Source organism: Mya arenaria, chromosome 5 (assembly GCF_026914265.1).
Source record: "Mya arenaria isolate MELC-2E11 chromosome 5, ASM2691426v1".
Classification (NCBI taxonomy): Eukaryota; Metazoa; Mollusca; class Bivalvia; order Myida; family Myidae; genus Mya; species Mya arenaria.
In genome coordinates, this window is record NC_069126.1 from 31,298,730 (window position 1) to 31,317,149 (window position 18,420).

The following is an 18,420-nucleotide window of genomic DNA, read 5'->3' on the forward strand; positions in this document are numbered from 1 at the left end:
GCGAATAATACACTCGACACACATATACTATTATATAATTTCCGAAATAAATAACCAGCACGTATTTAAAAGTACTCGCTCAAGTTTTTGTAAGATACTTTTTTGTATGACGAAATATAGAGTGACAAATCATTAAGAGTATTAAAACTAAGATACCAAAATGTTGGAACCCTTCAGCAAATGTTGGTATTTCCTCAAATATCGTCTTTGAAGACCACAATTTTCATTTGCGTTTACAATGCCAATAGAAACTTGAGTACAGCTTTGTTGTTAAGTGATTGGTTGATTGACATTATCACGTGATGTTATCAATGAAGTGTTAAGAGGTCAAAATATCTACTACTTAAAACTAAAAAATGTCTCGGTGACCTTGTCGCTTTAGGTGTTAGTTTTTTTAAAAAGATATTGACTTTACCTGCGTGGACTGGCATCCCACTTAGGCCAACATACTTTTTTATACTATTATTGTATTTTTCTGCAATTTATTTATCATAGAGTAAAATAATGATAGGATAATTGTTTTCTGGTGCATGACCGGGAAAACTAATTTTTGGTCCAAAACCATGAGCGAGTACCTTTGAATAAGGCTTAAATATAGCTTATGATTTGGTTCCCTTTTTGGATTATCGTTATAAACGTGATTTTATGGCTCATTCGGAACTCCTCGGCCATGTTTTTCAAAAACAACCTCGGATGTATTTGGACGGTTTACATACTCAAAAAGTGGTACGTTTAAGTCCGCTGCAAGTAGATCGCGTAGTAATTTTATTTAGCAGTTAAACCTTGTGACATTACTCTTGGGATTCTTAATTATGTTTGATATAATACAATTCAATGGCAATCAAAAATTCAATGGCAATCAATTTAAACTTAGATCAATAAATACAACTCTTAAACACTACATTTAATTAATGATATTATTCAAAAGTTACGAACTACTTCAACTGATGTACCTGCATACATCCGAGGTTGTTTTCGATAAAATGGCCGAGGAGCTCCGAATGTTTGTGGCTTTATCAAATCAGCAAAAGCTTCAATTTGTTTTATTAACTGCCTCGTGTGAGATGATACTGATGAGAATGTTCAAAACATGTACAGGTATTTTAGCTCATTTAAAATTCTATAAGATAAATGGCCAGGCATTAGGAAATATATTTGTCAGAATATTTCTCTCCGTCATTACTTAGTTAACCTTTTCCAGCTTCCAATTTACAAGGCTCATTATTGCACGATTGTTTCCTGAACTTTCGTGTGTTATGTTGTTTGCTTAGTGGCTTTTCCACTAGAAACTTCACATGATATATGTATTACCGAATTTCCATTATTTTCACATTCTGCCATTAGGTGCTTGTAACAATGAGCTTGATAACGACAGAACAAAAGAGAATGTGTACTTAAGTTAAGCAGTATCTATTAAGCGAGAAAGGAATGCTACTCTATTCAATTCAGTCTTATTGTCTAGCGATTCGCGGAAGCCTAAGAAGTTTCTTGGTCGACTTTCGTGCCCATTGCATTTTATTCACTAGCCTCATCGAGCTTTCGTCTACACCGCGACTCTCGGTTTACATTACTTGCGCTAAGACGTTTTCAATTAAGATGTCAGACAAGTCGGGAGAGATGTTAATAAATTGGTTAAGACACGATATCAGGTCGACGAAAGAAAGAATGAAAACTTTTTATATCAGAATTTGACTATTCTTTCTTCTTCTTCTTCTTCTTCTTCTTCTTCTTCTTCTTCTTCTTCTTCTTCTTCTTCTTCTTCTTCTTCTTCATACGTAATCATGTGTTCAGTATTATAATAATTCTTGTATATTGACTGTTGAATATGAAACTGATACTGTGAAACCGTGTGTCCAACATATATGCTTTTTGTCAGGAGTAGTTTATGGTATAAGTAACTCTTTGTTTCTCTAAGAAGGCACTATTTAAAATGCATAGAATTATCCAACCAGTCTTTTGCAATGAAATTAATTTCAGCTCTTTATTACACACTATTGATATGCTTCATTGTTTTAAGTTCTGGCAATTTGCGCCGAACCAGACTTTTGTAGTGAAATTATCTTCAACTGTAAATCACATACCGATATGCTTTACTGTTATAAGTTCTCGCAATTCGTGCCGAACTGAAATTATTTTCAAATGTTAATCACACTATTGGTTTGCTTCCATTTAAAGTTCTGGCAATCTGCGGCGATTGTCCGCCGTTATTACAAATATGTTCAAGTAAGTAACACTGGGCTAACATGGACACTGTAATACACACGGATGGTCAGGGGTATTGAAAAAAACATATGATATAGTATGGTTAAAGTATGCAGCATATCTTGGCGGTTCGGTCGACATGGTAGAAGGTGTTTATGTTTTTTGTTGCCACGGTTAATTTTAAGAACATGGGATTAAAAGTAATTGGATGATGGTATATAGTATAATATGTAATGGTACTTGTGGCAAAATGGAACATATCTGGGTAGTTTGGTCTTTGGGTAATGGGTAGAACGGTTATATGTTTATATGTGTGCCACGGTTATTTTTTAGTACATGGAATTAAAGGGAATTGGATGATGATGAATGTTTCATGATACTTGTGGCGAAATTATGTAACATTTCTGGGTATTTTGGTCAAATAAAAAGCCTATATTTGTTGTGATTTTGTTTAAGTACATGGTTTAAAAGGGATGCTGCTGAATGTTTAATGGTACTTATGGCGAAATTATGGAACATATCTGGGTGTTTTGGTGTACTGGGTAAAAAGCTAATATGCTTATATTTGTTGTGAAGGTTATTTTAAGTACATGGAATTAAAGGGAATTGGATGGTGATGAATGTTTAATAATACTTGTCGCGAAATTTCTGGGTATTTTGGTCTTATGGGTAGAAAGCTTATATTTGTTGTGAAGTTTTTTTTTAAATACATGGGTTAAAAGGGACTTAGATGATGATGAATGTTTGATGGTACTTGTGGCGATTTTATGGAAAATGTCTTGGTATTTTGGTCTAAAGGGCAGAAAACGTATATGCTTATATGTGTTGTGAAGGTTATTTTTAAGAACTTGGGATTTAAGGGCATTGAAAGATGGTGCATATTAAATGGGACTTATGACGTAATTATTGAGCATATATCTGGGCAATTTGGTTCTTAATGGTAGAATGCTAAAATATATGCTTATATGTGTTTTTAAATACATGGATTCAAGGAGATTAATATTTTCTGGGTATTTTGGTCGAACGGGTTGAAAGCTTACATGCTTGCATGTGTTGTGAAGGTTATTTGTAAGTACGTGGGTTCAAGGGAATAAGGTAATGGTGAATATGGTGGAATTATTGATCATGATATTAATGTTTATAAATACAAGCAATTGGATGCGGTGTTGGCTTAAATTATTTGATTTTTTTTCAGCCGTTTAGGATTAAAAAAAATGTATGAAATGATACACACAATTTGTACGGGTACTCTTTTAATTGTGCACAGTATTATTCATTGGAAAACGGGCTCTTATGTTTCACACTAAACATCCACAATACAATATTTTCAAGGTTACTAATATATCAAGGCTAATCAATCTATATTGTTTCTCAATATTTCGTCACATCAATTATCATTAAAAAGCATATCGTGGTGATCGTGTGTTAACGTTACGCAGCGTAAAGATGCAAAGCGATTTTTTCTGGTTTATAGCCCATATTAACATTATCTTGATTTGAAATTCTTGAGTGTTATGAAATATGTTTGTTTAAGCCATTTTCACAAAAGGAATGTTAATTATTTTAAAACAAGTTATTTGAAACGTAAACAACATTTTACTTTACCAATGCGGTTCTTTCATAGCCATTTTACAATACGATGAAGATTAGTATTGCTGGGCCTTACAGTACGTTATTGAACATGTGAGCCAAAACCATTTAAGGTCAATACCAGTTTCAGAGTTTAGCAAACTTTGCAGACGGGCAAATCGATTGTAGACATACAATTTGGTGCCGAGTGTTTTTATATTCACTCTCAACACAGCAATAACATTAAAGTGCAAATTTAAAGCTGCACTCTCACAGATTAACCGTTTTTCCAATTATTTTTTTTAATTTTTTGTCTTGGAATTAGCAAATTTTTGCGTAAATATGTGCAAACCAGTGATGAAAGACTGTTGACAAAAGATCAGTTCGCAGATTTCAGATTTTCATATTTCCATTTCAAATTAAATTATTTTTTTAACTAACGGTTTAAGAAAAATGCATAAAACATCAATTTTGAAGAGGGAATATGAAAATCTGCGATCTGATTTTTTGTCATCAATTTTTTATCACTGGTTTTCAATTATTTACGCAAAAAAAACCCCGCTCGTTCCAAGATTTTTTTTTAAAAAGTTGTCAAAACGTTCACACTGTGAGGGTGCAGCTTTTAGAAGCAGATACTAATAATAACGTTCTCGTTGAAACAAGCATCAAATAAGATATGAAACCGAAACAAAATGTTTCAACATTTAAAGTCACTTATGGAGTGCCTGTGTATATAAATTTATATTTCTATAGTGAAAACGAGACACCCCAAGACCCTGAATGTAGCCACAGGTAGAGGATGGTATATAAAAAAACCCTTAGATGAAGATTCCTAACATTTATCATTGACGGTGACCAAATTTTGAACGTATATTGAACAGCTTGAAGTTAAACGTTTACTGAAGAATAAAAACGTAATCTAATATTAAGTGACGTCATCTGCAAATATGTTTCCTTTGGATGCATTGACATTTTCATGAACAAGCGATTGATTAATAAATTAAGCTCTTAACACTGTGTTAAATTTGAATAAGAGACATTTTGGATTTTTTTAAACCAATTAGTCCTGGGGCTGTATTCAAAAACTTCTTAAGTCATTTTATCACTTAAGACAGTTTCTTAATTTTGTCATAGTCAAATTAAAAGAAATGTATAAATGTTAATAACATTAACGTATGTTTTTTTTCAATAAGGTCAATGAAAACAGACGACATCACTTAGGTGTAAAATAGGAAGTGGTTTCAATCATTTATGCACCAGTCGATTGCAACCACGCCCCCCCCCCCCCAGGTCCAGGGGTATACCGTAGCCTGGGAAATGGGCCGTGTTTTAACCTTCCAGGTGGCCCCGCAGTACCGGGTGAATGCGGTGGTTTTGTCTTTGCATCTAAAATAGCGGGGATGGGCATTACCTAAGGTCCCTGGGGTGCGGGGGGAATTTGGCGGGGATTTTACCAGCAGTTCGTCCCTGCAGACTGGAGAATTTACCCGGGCTTGGCTGGACCGAAAGTCAAAATTTCCGCTATTTCCCGGACCTGGGGGGACCGTGGTTACAATTGACTGGTGAATTATACCAATACGTTTGTGTTGATACCTTGCATTTCTGTTTTGTTTTAAAACCTTTCAAACGTTGAAAAAAAAGACTTTAATTACATGGTAATAAAACTATTCAATATATGATACGATAATTTGGTCACCAAATATATCCTTTGTTATTAACCATTTTCTCACTTGACTGACTGTGTTTAGTATTTACCATACACTAAATATTGTTTATAGATGTTATAGATCTGATTCAGAGTAGGACATATCCATTCAGATCAATATTATATATTTACGTTGGCTCGGCAACTCTTTCTAACTGTATAGTCCAGTTTATACTCACATGAGCCAGTCATATGCCTTTTTAGCATTAACTTCTTGAATATCCCTTTCCGTCAACTTAACTTATTAAACGACCCTTTAATAGATTGTTAAGTATTTATGGAACACTAACGTCGTACGCTCTTTGATAATATACCCCCTTTCGTCGTACGCTCTTTGATTATATGACCCATTTTGCCGTACGCTCTTTGATAACATGCCATTTTCGTCGAACGCTCTTTGATATATGCACCCTTTCGTCGCACACTCTGTGATAATATGTACCCTTTCGCAGTCATATTGTTGATAATATGTCCCCTTTCGTAGTCAGCTCGTTTATTATATGTCACCTTTCGTAGTCAGCTCGTTGATATTATGCCCCTTTCGTCGTACGCTCTTTGATTACATGCCCTCTTTTGTAGTAAGCTCTTTGATAATATGCCCTCTTTTGTAGTAAGCTCTTTGATAATATGCCCTCTTTTGCAGTAAGCTCTTTGATAATATAACCAATTTGTTGTTCGCTCTCTTTTAAGGTAAATACTAAGTTTTAAGGCATACCTTTTGTTACTGATAATACGTAGTGTCGACTTGAGAATTCTATTTATGTAAGCCTTTCTGATTTACGTCATATTCTTCGGTATGGTATATATTGGTAATGGGTTAAAAAGGTTACACGTTACATACAGAAAATCGAATATAACAAGATAATGATTTTTATTATGAAGTAAAAAATTGTTTTTTTATCTGATCATGGTCAATTTTCTATTCGTTATAACAGTTTAATAATTTCAAAGAAACTAATATATTGTTATTATATAAACAAACTATACATATATAAAATTATTTTGTTGAATAAAGTAGCTTTCAAGATTGACGTATACACAAATTACAGTATGCTGTATTACTGAACTTTCTTAAGAAACTTTCAATAATAAGTATCACAACATGTATCTTTTTAGCGCTGAGGCCCGTAAAAGGGTAAATCAAACCAGCGACACGACACACATGGTGAAAAGCGAGTCCAGCGCCTCGATTAGTAGCACGGACAGCGCATTGGCTGAAAACCTTACTCAAAAACGACAGACGTAAGTAGCATTGTCATTAAGTTCAGGCGCGTAGTTGCCTTTACGCGAGTACGCGGCTGAATCCACATGATTCAGACAAAAAAATCAAAACAAAAAACAGCCAAAGTTGCAGTATGTGTACTTGATTACATGAAGTGTCCATTTTCCAGAAGGCACCAGATTGCACCATTGTTTTCAAACTTGTCCGAGGGGGGCACACCCCCGAACCTCCCTAGCACAATAATGAATCCACACGAAAAGAGCTACGCCCCTGATATTGATATTCTGAACTGTTGTTTTACTTATTTAATCCGTTTTTAAATTAGTTGTTTTATCTACAGTCAATATAATATATATCAGCGTATGTGCCATGTTTGCAACCTCATGCCGACCAAATATTGACCATCATTTGATAGTTATACATTATGTATTTGAGTTTTGCTTTACTAAATTTACTAAAGCATTAACTCGATAAAGCAACACTAAACAATAATACGTTTGTGTCCCTAAATGACTCAATATAAGTCGGTGCGCAAGCGCAAACCGGTTAAATAACCAGCTTAATAAAACCACTAAATAATACTTAAGCGACCATTTTAGTCCGAAGCTTTCTAAATGATTAAATCAATTTCATCCATTGGCGGAGACATGCGCGTAAACATTAAGTTTCGTATGTTATTGTTTTTCTTCCAGATTTATAGCCATTCGGGAAACCTACACGCCTTTAAAAGCAAAGATGAAGCGCCTCAAACACTTTGTTGAAAACAATAGGCAACACATTTTCTACCTTGTAATATTCTTTGGCATCTGTATCGGACTGTTTGCCGAGCGTTTTTACTGTAAGTACGAAAAGTATACAGTCAAAACTCGTTATGTCGAAGTCGTTTGGACCTCTAGAATGACTTTGAGTGAACGAACATTCGACATAACCGAAATACGAAAGTGTATAACAACCGAAACAAGTTCGATATAACCAGATCATCGAGATAACAGAGTTCGACATAGCGAGTTTTGGCTGTATAACCTTATTTTTATAGTTACTTATCATGAATATTATGATTTTTTTATTATGTCCGAGCTGAACACATGGGTTGGTCTATATTTGAGTAGCTCATGTATTTACAACTGAGCAAAAACCCGCATATTCCATTTGTGAGTCAAGTCTATGTCATTTACATGTGCTTTTGAACAAGCATGTAAATGCGCGATATATTTATGAAGGTGATAAACGGAAGAAAAAGGAAAAAAGAAACAAGTTCGCCTCCAGACTCTCCGGTAGAGACGGAACACTGTTGTTAACGTGCGCATATGAGTGTCGCAAATAATTGGTCAACGTGCGCAAATGAGTGGTCAGTGTGCGCAAATGAGTGGTCAATGTGCAAATAATTGGTCAACGTGCGCAAATGAGTGGTCAGTGTGCGCAAATGAGTGGTCAAGGCGCAAATAATTGTCAACGTGCGCAAATGAGTGGCCAGTGTGCGCAAATGAGTGGTCAAGGTGCAAATAATTGGTCAACGTGCGCAGATGAGTGGTCAGTTTGCGCAAATGAGTGGTCAAGGCGCAAATAATTGGTCAACGTGCGCAAATGAGTGGTCAGTGTGCGCAAATGAGTGGTCAGTGTGCGCAAATAATTGGTCAACGTGCGCAAATGAGTGGTCAGTGTGCGCAAATGAGTGGTCAGGGTGCAAATAATTGGCCAACGTGCGCAAATGAGTGGTCAGTGTGCGCAAATGAGTGGTCAGTGTGCGCAAATGAGTGGTCAACGTGCGCAAATGAGTGATCAACGTGCGCAAATGAGTAACTTCGTCAGCACGAGAAAGAAAGCAAACAAACATGAAATACATACATTAATAAATACTTAAAAAAATTAAAAAAAGTAAACACACATAGATACCTTATCATTTCTCTCGTAGATTACACGGTAGAAAGGGAACACAGTGGACTCCGTGCCCTAATGAGTTACGGCATCAGTACCACCAGAGGGGCCGCTGCAGTCATGTCCTTCTGTTTCTCCTTGCTCCTGTTGACCATGCTGAGAAACACCATCACCTTTCTGAGAGAGACCTTCCTGAACCTCTACGCACCATTTGATTCAGTTGTTTCCTTCCATAAGGTTATTGCATGGACGGCATTGTTTTTCACAGGTTGGTGTTGTGTTTTTCTTTCTGTTTAATTTCTGCGTGTGCCGTTTGTCGTTTACATGTTATTGCCATTTGGACTTGGCGTGTAAAGCTATTTATTTGTTCCCTGTCATAAAAGGGGGCACATTATAGGTTAATGCCATTTTATTTTATTCTTAATGTTAATGCATTATTTATTATTATGTTGAACACATTTTACTTTCATAATCAAAATAGAATAAAAACCTACGATTTGTGTACAAATAAAATATTTTTGACCTTTATATATGGTGTGTTTCATTTATAAACTACTAAGCCACAATTTCCCCAGTTAAAAAAGCGCCAGAATATCACAAATACGTTTTAATCTGTACATAAATCATATGCTTTTGTTTAGTTTTGATCATTAAAGTAAAGTTGATCGGACAAAATGCAAGTTTATATATATACAATCGAATCCCGTTGGCTCGAACTCCCAGGAAGCGGCGAAAATACCTCGAGCCTGGGAAAATTCGAGCCAAGCGGTAATGCTTACATTCAGTTTTAATAAATTGGTCCTTTTCATCAAGTTCGAGCCATCGAGGAATTCGAGTCAAGCGAGTTCGAGCCAACGGGGTTTGACTGTAGTAGCAGATATGTAGATAAATGTGTTTTCTTTCATTTTAGCCATGCATGTAATCGGTTACGGATTCAACTTCTACCATTTGGCGACACAACCTACTAAGTACCTGTGCATATTCGATACCGTTGTGTTTAGGTAGGTAAACATTTTTTAAAGTGACACTATTAATCAAAATCAATACAAACACATAATTTACAACAAACATATAGTTTTGTTATGAACCTTTAACTACTTACTAAATAATGCATTTATGGAAAATATTCATTACTGATAACAAGATTGTAACCGTGTATTTAATAACTGAAACGCAAACATATTAAATGATTGGTGAGTGCTATAAGATTTACTTTGATTTACTATCGTCCCATAAGGTAGAAATACCGTGTTTTCTGCACCTTCCTTTCAAATTAAACTCGGTATTCTTCAAAAGAACCATTGTTCTTGGCATGTATTCATCCTTTTGGTATATTTAAACAATTGTATAAATTGTAATAAAAAAAAGTTTTGGAAGTAAGAGTGCATCTTTAAGTATTTGTTCAATTGTGTAAAATGGTAGCCCGACTAATTAGCCAAATGAGAGCGCATGACAAATTGTTTCTTATGCATATTCATTTAGTTTTGTTTTTATCAAACATATATTAACACACATTTCATGGCCCTCTCAGTTTTGAACAAAATATCCTTAAAAGTTTATTGATTGTTTTATTTTTTTATTTCAGAGCGGACATCCAACCAACATTTAACTTCTGGTTCTTTGGAAATCTAACTGGTATTATGATAAAAAAACAACAACTAGCAGGCATAATTCAGATATAAGTGTTTAAATTCGAATATTGAACATTGAGTTTACTCCAACAAGTTTGATGTATGTCATTCTATGTAATCATATACAGTCGAAACTTATTATTGAGTATTGAGTTAAGTTATACATTTTTTGGTATGTCGGTTATAACGAATTATCGTTATCTCGAAGTATTTCCCGAGGTCCAAACGACTTCGACATAGCGAGTTTTGAATGTACATATTTCTATATATATTTCCATTGTAGGGTTTACCGGACTTCTACTGGTGATTATAATATGCATTGTATACGTGTACGCTACCCAGTTGGTTAGACGTCTAATTTTCAACGCATTTTGGCTTTCGCATAAGGTTTGTTTTATGATTCATAGTCATTTTTTTCATAGTCAAAGTAACTAATTAGTACAATATTCCTTAAAATAATTATACTAATAAATCATTATTGAGTGTTAATGTGTTAATGAAAGTCTTTGCTAGATCAGATATTAAGGCTGACAAAATATTTTGACTTGATTCTTATCCTTAGGCAGCCGTTTGCATTTCGGGCCATCTGATACTAAACTAAAGAGTATATAAGCTAATAGATTAACAACATTAATGGGACAAACTACACAGTAGTCAAAGGCTTAAACATAATCCCAGTTCAATGACAAAGGACCAAAGCCAGAAACATAGAACAACAACACACGCATCCTCAAAAAGCACACAACATAAAAATGTATACAACTACGGTTGTTTATCAAGGATTAGTTGGGTAGCGCCTTGGAACTGGGTGTGTAAGCTTATTTATACTCGCACTCGGGCCTTACCCATTCGGCGAGTGCTCCGTTAAGATTGTTAGTCATTTTAGGTTTTTGGAGCAATGTGCACAGACAGAATGTAACCCTGGTTAGAGCTACCCTGGTTCTTTAACGTGCACCAGTGTATAGCACTGTCACACGGGACCCCCATTTAACGTCCCTCCCGGAAGGCGATTAGTTTTTTTTAGTGATGCGACGGGGGATCGAACCTGCGATCCCTGGATTGATAGTCAAGACCACGGATCCGCCACAACGATCGGCAACATGTAATTTAAGGAGGGCTTAAACTAGTGTGTGTGCACACCCTCATGTACTTATCCCAACATTAACCCCTTTAGGTCACGTGATTCCTCACCCCGAATACCGAATAAAGTTTTAAAAAAACACAACGTAAATGGTAAATCTTATCTTAAAATATGCATTAACTTACAGATGCACTCTTACTCCCAAATATATTTTACCACCATTAATAATATTGTTTTAATAATCCAAAAAGGATGAATAAATGTCGAAAACAATGGTTCTAATGAAGGATACCAAGTTTTGTTTGAAAGAAATGAGAATAGACCGCCGTATTTCTACCTTATGAGTCGATAGTAGACCAAACTTATTCTTTTAGCACTCACCAATCATTTAATATTATTGCGCTTTCTGCTATTCAATACACGGTTACAATATTGTATCAGTAATTAATATTTTCCATAAATGCATTATTTAGTAAGTAGGTTTATCAGTCAAAAATTATATTTTTATACATGTGTATGTAATGATTTTGAATAGCACTGTCACACTTTAAGGAAACTTAAGAATGAAAAAAAGGTAAATTCCCATGTACTTCTATGATTAGGGATCCCAACTCCATAGGCAGAGAATTAACCTAATGATATACATACATGTTTGCATATTCACCCTTGCAGCTGATCGGTGTAATGTATGTGTTGACCATCCTGCACGGCGCGTCCATGATTGTCCAGAAGCCCATGTTCTACGTGTACTTCGTCATCCCCGCCATCTTGTTCACCATTGACAAAATGATTAGTCTGAGCAGGAAGAGGATGGAGATATCCATCGTAAGAGCTGAAAACCTCGCATCGGGTATGTTACTTAGTATTATGGCTTAAGGTAAGCCAACCATCACTCATGTGTTTTTTGCAATTTAGATTTTAAAGCTGCACTCTCACAGAATGAACGTTTATACAACTTGTTTTATTTTGTGTCTTGGAATCAGCCTATTTATGCGAAAATGCATTTAAACCAGTCATGTAAGACTGCTGACAAAAATAGATCGCAGATTTTATTTTAAGTTTTAAAAAAACCCATTAATTTTCGATCGGAAATAGGAAAATCTTCGATCTGATTTTTAGTCAGCAAATTATCATTGGTTTGCAGATATTGATGCAAATATTTGCTCTTTCCAAGACAAAAAATAAAAAAGTTGTAAAAATGGTATATCGGTGAGAGTGCAGCTTTAATATCGAGATTATGTCTTTGTTTCACTAATTTTGATTTACCATTATATTATTAAGTATAATTGCTAGGCGTGTCGGCATTAGTTTAGTATAGATTAAACAAAAACATTATTAAAAAATATGTTTAGAGAAATTTGGAGCAAATGTAGATAAATATTTTTTTAATACTAAGTCTTAAGTATTGGCGTTTAAAACGTTCATTTCGCTTATAGAATTATGTGTATGCAACTGCAATTACTTTTATACGAAAAGTTTTGATAAAGTGATTACATGATATTGAAATATTTACATCTCAGTTTCTTCATACAGGCAAACCCCGTTGGCTCGAACTACCAGGGACCGGTGAAAATGCATCGAGCCTAGAATGATTCGAGCCAAGCGGGAACGCTTATCATCAATAAAAAGAAATTGGCTCTTTGCATTCAGTTCGAGCCAACGAGGTATTCGAGCCAAGCGAGTTCGGGCCAACGGGGTTCGAATGTATATGTTTCTCCCTAATCATTTCTGTATTTTTTTTGTCCCTTCAGACGTCACGTTCATAGAGTTTAAACGCCCCCCAAGGTTTGAGTATAAATCTGGCCAGTGGGTTCGTATTGCCTGTCTGGCTCAGGGCCCGAACGAGTACCATCCATTTACGTTAACGTCAGCCCCGCATGAAGATACGTTATCCCTTTACATCCGAGCGGTTGGACCTTGGACTCACGCTTTTCGGAATATTTTTGATCAAGAGAACTTAAAACAGCAGCCTTTTCCAAAGGTAAAATATTTTATACTTATATCGTATATATTATAAAATGCTATTATTCAATATATTGACGTAATAAATTATTGTTCACAAACATTCAGAGCGCAATGTGTAATGTGTGACAATAATGTGTCAACATCCAAATGTCGTATATATAGGAATTGCATGTGGCTATATGGACCATACATATGTTACGTAGACTATTGACGAAATAAATTACTGTTCACCAAAAAATCAGAGCGTAAAATATTATGTGTAGCAATAATGTGTAAACATTTCATAGTCGTTTATAATGTTGTTTATGTATTGCATATGCCTATATAAACCATTAAGTCTGCGCATGCGTCGAGAGCCAATGCTTCTACAAGTTTGTCTTGTTTCAAATGTGATTTTCGGTCAAACAAAATAACTTGACAAATTGTCATTAAATATATCATAATCTGTTCTTCTTTAATTTAGCTCTATTTGGACGGTCCATACGGTGCTGGGCAGCAAGATTGGTACACGTATGACGTGTCTGTGTTAGTAGGGGCAGGAATTGGCGTCACACCATATGCTTCCATCCTCAAGGACTTTGTGCATATGACGTCGATCAAGAGCACGTACAAAATACGTTGTCAGAAGGTACAGTTGTCAAACCTTTTCTATACTTTATGTTTTATATGCACGTGTCCTTTCCCATTTAAATTATATTTACTAAATTTCACATATAATATACAAGAGTGTGTTAAAATAATGAGTAAAGTGTATCAATTGGAGCAATTTGTCTTTTAAGTTTTTTTTTAACAAATTGCAATTTTAATTTTCCTTGATTAACGCTATTCTGATTTGTTTCTATTGATATACAGTCGAACCTCGTTGGCTCGAGCTCGAAGTGACCGATAGAAATTGAGCCTCGGAAAATTCGAGCCAAGCGGGAATGCTTAATACCTTCAGAATACAGAAATCGGTCCTTTTCGTTTAGTTCGAGCCAACAAGAAAATCGAGCCAAATGAGTTCGAGCCAACGGGATTCGACTGTAATTGCTTTAAAGGCATCCATATATGTAGTCGTTCAGTTATTTGGTTGGAATTCTTTGGAATACGATTAATGATAAAACGGAACGGTCCTTCTCATTTTCCAGCTGTACTTTATATGGGTGACGGGCAGTCAGCGTCACTTTGAATGGCTTCTGGACATCCTGCAGGAGGTTGAATCTATTGACACAAAGGGCATGGTCTCCATTGATATATTTATTACCCAGTTCTTCCAGAACTTCGACCTTAGGACTGCAATGCTGGTAAGACTATTTTATAAATTGAACTAATAACGACCATGGATTGTCTTGTTTTAAGTTCTTAGCCGTTCGTGCTATAATAAGAATAGAATCTTTTGAAAAGCGTATCTCTGTATTTTTATATAAATGAATTACAATCAAATGAAAGCAAATACAGTTATTACTCATAAATACAAAACTCACAAAGAAAAGTGTGCGATTATATGTATAAGTTCGTCTTAGTATCTGAGACAAATCTGAGAGTTATTGTATAAATCTTTGTGGCGGTTGACCATGGAGTAGGCATCGTCTACGTGTTAAAACTTTAACCTTGGCCAAAACTCATGTAACTAAAACCATTGAAGCTATTCACACGAAACTTTGTACGCATGTTATAATTTAGTGAAAATAGTGTGTATGTGTTACAAGGTCAATAACTCTGGCTTAATTAACTGTCAAGGTATGCCCAAGGTCATGCAAACTCTTAAGGCTTGATCATAAAAATAATTCAATGTTTTCACATGAATCTTTTATACATGTTACTATTAGCAATATAAAAACTCACTGTCAAGTTAAATTCGAAATTTGCATAGTCAAAATAAACTTTAAATTAAGCATAGTTGAAAAGCAGCTGTTCAAGATAAGCAATTGAAGCTTTGTCTACATATTACCAATGGCAATATATTGATGTGTACAGGGCCCGTTATTCTGGATTTAATAATTGTTGAGTTATGCCCTTGGTTCGACTAAAAAAAAACTTGTGTACGGGCGTTGAAGTGCGCTCCACGGCTATCCTGTTTCTGAATAAAAGATTACAGACAATGCTATGTCCTATACCCACTGTCGTCTTTCAGTACATTTGTGAGGAACATTTCCAAAAGTTGTCCGGTGGTAAGAGCGTGTTTACCAGCCTTAAAGCCAACACCCACTTCGGCCGACCACACCTTTCCAGCATGTTTAAAACCCTACACAGGGCACACCCGATGGTTCGTATTTTAATTAATATTTTAACGGCACGTTTTGGTAGTTGTTCTGCAGAATTGAGTATAGTCGAACCCCGTTGGCTCGGACTACCAGGGACCGGCAAAAATACCTCGAGACTCGAGGAATTCAAGCCCAGCCGGAATGTCTACCTGTAGTTGAAAGAAATCGGTCCTTTACATCTAGCTCGAGCCAACGAGGAAATCGAGCCAAGCGAGTTCGAGCAAACGGGGTTTGACTGTATATCCTTATGTTTATAGTTAGTTATCATAAATACTATGATATGTGTGTTTATACCCAGCTGAACACATGGGTTGGTCTAAATTTGAGTAGCTCATGTATTTACAAATGAGCAAAAACCGCATCATCCAGCTCGAGTCAAAGAGGAAATCGAGCCAAGCGAGTTCGAGCAAACGCGGTTCAACCTTAATTGCGACGGAGCTGTTTTTGTAGCAATTTTGTCGACCTTTATCATGTAAAAGTAGTAACTTATAATATCATTGTATCTCTCTCGTTTTAAACTGAATTCCAAAGGAGCATGTGTGCCAACATGAATTATGAACACTATATATCTAGTGTAAAAACCAGTAATTGATGTTACTGAACTATTCAGCCTTGCGCACAGTGGCCAGAAATTGGCTCAGTGAGAGTCATATTTGATAAGCATATAGAGAGATGTTTTTTCTACCTTCTGTACCCTGTACGTAGGAGTATATTGTAAATTGTTGAAATCAACCCCCATATAAATGAATTGAGTTTGAGTAGAGACGCCCGACGCAAAAGCGTAAATCTTTGTTTCATTTTATAATTGCTATGACAAGAGCATTGATGACGAATAGCATCTCTTATTTTTTTTTCAAAATAGCCGTATGAAGAACATTTATTTTCTTTACATTTGAGAGTTTATTCGCAAACTTAGACTTACGATGTTAGCGAATATGGGGCCAGGGGTGGTATTCAATATGTAACTTAAGTCAATCTTACAGTCATACACAATTGACTTCATTTACTGTATACGCCCATTGTTTATATCATGCAATCCGATTAGCTTCATCGGTCTTAGATCCAATTAAGACCAATATTATATACCACCCCAGGACTTTCGATATTAAGAATGTACGAAGTATTACAATGTTGCTATTGTATAAGTACATATTATTTTTATTTGTCACCATTGTGCGCTTTATGCCTATTGTGTCTACGACCTCCTGGTTTATTATAAATAAAACTTGAAACTTGAAACTTATAAGTCATTTTTTTGGTATTTTCTTTCCAGGTGCGTAAGATCGGTGTGTTTTCCTGTGGTCCCCCCGGTGTTACCAAGAGCGTGGAGAGGGCATGTGTCGATAGTAGCAGAACCACCAAGGCGCTGTTTGAACACCATTTTGAGAACTTCTAAACATTCAAGAAAATGCATAATAAATAGCATTACAGCAAGGCGCTGTTTGAACACCACTTTGAGAACTTCTGAACATTTCAAGAAAATGCATAATAAATAGCAGGTCCACCAAGGCGCTGTTTGACACCACTTTGACAACTTTTAAACATTCCAGGAAAATGCACTATAAATAGCAGATACAGCAAGGCGCTGTTTGAACACCACTTTCAGAAGTTATCATCATTTAAAAAAATATACCATTAGTAGCAGTCCACTAAGACGCTGTTTGAAATCCGCTATGGGAACTAGCATTCCAAGAAAATGAACTATATGTACCAGGTCGTCCAAGGCTTTTTTTGAACACCACTTCTAAACATTACAAGAAAATGAACTGAACATTATGAACAAACTTTACGATGGAAGTTTGTTGCTGTATTCCTTAATTAATTGTATCTTTCATGTTGGCTCTCCCGTTCGAAGAAATAGTGCCAGTTTCGGACGTTGGTAGGTCCGAGCGAATGGTGATAACAATCAAAGTGTTTTGTAAACCAATTTAAGTGTGCTGTGATTAACTCTCCACAAACAACGTGCTTAAGAGAACTACTTTCATACGATTGCAATACATAGAAGTAGCTGATAGTTTGGCTTGCTTGCCAGTTTAATGTTCTTGGAGAATACTGCTTATGCCTCTTCTTCCGTATTTGTTTTCATATATTACTTATGTAATACATGTAAGTGCTAAACAATCGGACTGGCTCGGCCATTTTCCTTCGAAATAACCACGGATGTATATGGACGGTGTACAATGTCAGAATTCATTACATTTATTTACGCTGTAAAAAAGTGCGTAGTGATTTCAAATCAAAGCCAAGTTTTCAATTACAGAATACACAGGACTCTGTGCTGCTTTGTAAGTTTTCATGTTTTGCGCCTATCTGACACCAAACATAAAGTAAGGCAGACTCAAACTTTGTAGGCGTCGCCGCCATTTTAGCTTTACGAACTACTTTTTCTAATGCACATGCATACATCCGAGGCTCGTCGTATGCAGGAGATTGCCGAGGTGTTCCGATTTAGTGCTAAAATTATCAAATGTAGATATTTTAAGATATCTCGATGACTGCTGTGTGATCTTAGTACTAGGATATATTCCAATTCGCAATAATGACTTAGAATATTGTTTTGTGGTTTTCCTTTTAGCTATGCCTGTATCAGCTATTTCAGTTTGGGCTATTTCATTTTGGTAGTATACAGTTCCCAATGTTATTCAGAATTTAATTTAATTATGTGGCTTGTGCCATACATGTATATAATATCAATCATTTCACTTTGGTATTCGCTAGAACTGAAATACATGTACGTAGATTATCGCCATTTTCACAATAGTTTAAGCAGCTGCGTGCACTGAGTAAAATATAAAACTAAGTCTAATGCACTGGCACCGGATTTTCAAACTCAATCATTTTTTTAAAAAATCAAAAAAAAATCTTAAAATTATAATACCGAAAATGTGAAAAAATATTGAAAAATATTATTTTTATAAATATATGCA

General features: G+C 35.5%; 1 protein-coding gene across 3 annotated transcripts; it reads left to right on the plus strand.

Moving 5' to 3' along the window:
* The first annotated feature begins 2,177 nt into the window (after positions 1-2,177).
* Positions 2,178-18,401, plus strand: LOC128233797 (dual oxidase 2-like). 3 transcript variants are annotated; one of them, XM_052947652.1, is made up of 13 exons: positions 2,178-2,223; positions 6,593-6,718; positions 7,391-7,536; positions 8,611-8,841; positions 9,484-9,574; positions 10,159-10,208; positions 10,488-10,591; positions 11,958-12,135; positions 13,037-13,266; positions 13,714-13,878; positions 14,378-14,533; positions 15,364-15,495; positions 16,767-18,401. In XM_052947652.1, exons 1-13 carry the CDS (start codon positions 2,216-2,218, stop codon positions 16,887-16,889), a joined length of 1,740 nt encoding a protein of 579 aa, XP_052803612.1. In that variant the 5' UTR covers positions 2,178-2,215; the 3' UTR covers positions 16,890-18,401. The 3 variants fall into 3 exon arrangements, with proteins under 3 accessions (XP_052803612.1, XP_052803610.1, XP_052803611.1); XM_052947650.1 differs by lacking the exon at positions 2,178-2,223 and adding an exon at positions 4,181-4,563; XM_052947651.1 differs by lacking the exon at positions 2,178-2,223 and having other exon boundaries at positions 6,500-6,718.
* Positions 18,402-18,420: the final 19 nt, after the last annotated feature.

What these genes read in the sequence shown, in the direction of transcription:
- LOC128233797 (XM_052947650.1), top strand. Translation starts at nt 4,448, where the DNA reads ATGAAACCGAAACAAAATGTTTCAACATTTAAAGTCACTTATGGAGTG. An exon ending in GTTTGCCGAGCGTTTTTACT is followed by an intron (nt 7,537 to 8,610) that starts GTAAGTACGAAA and finishes TTTCTCTCGTAG; the next exon opens with ATTACACGGTAGAAAGGGAA. An exon ending in TACACAGGGCACACCCGATG is followed by an intron (nt 15,496 to 16,766) that starts GTTCGTATTTTA and finishes TTTTCTTTCCAG; the next exon opens with GTGCGTAAGATCGGTGTGTT.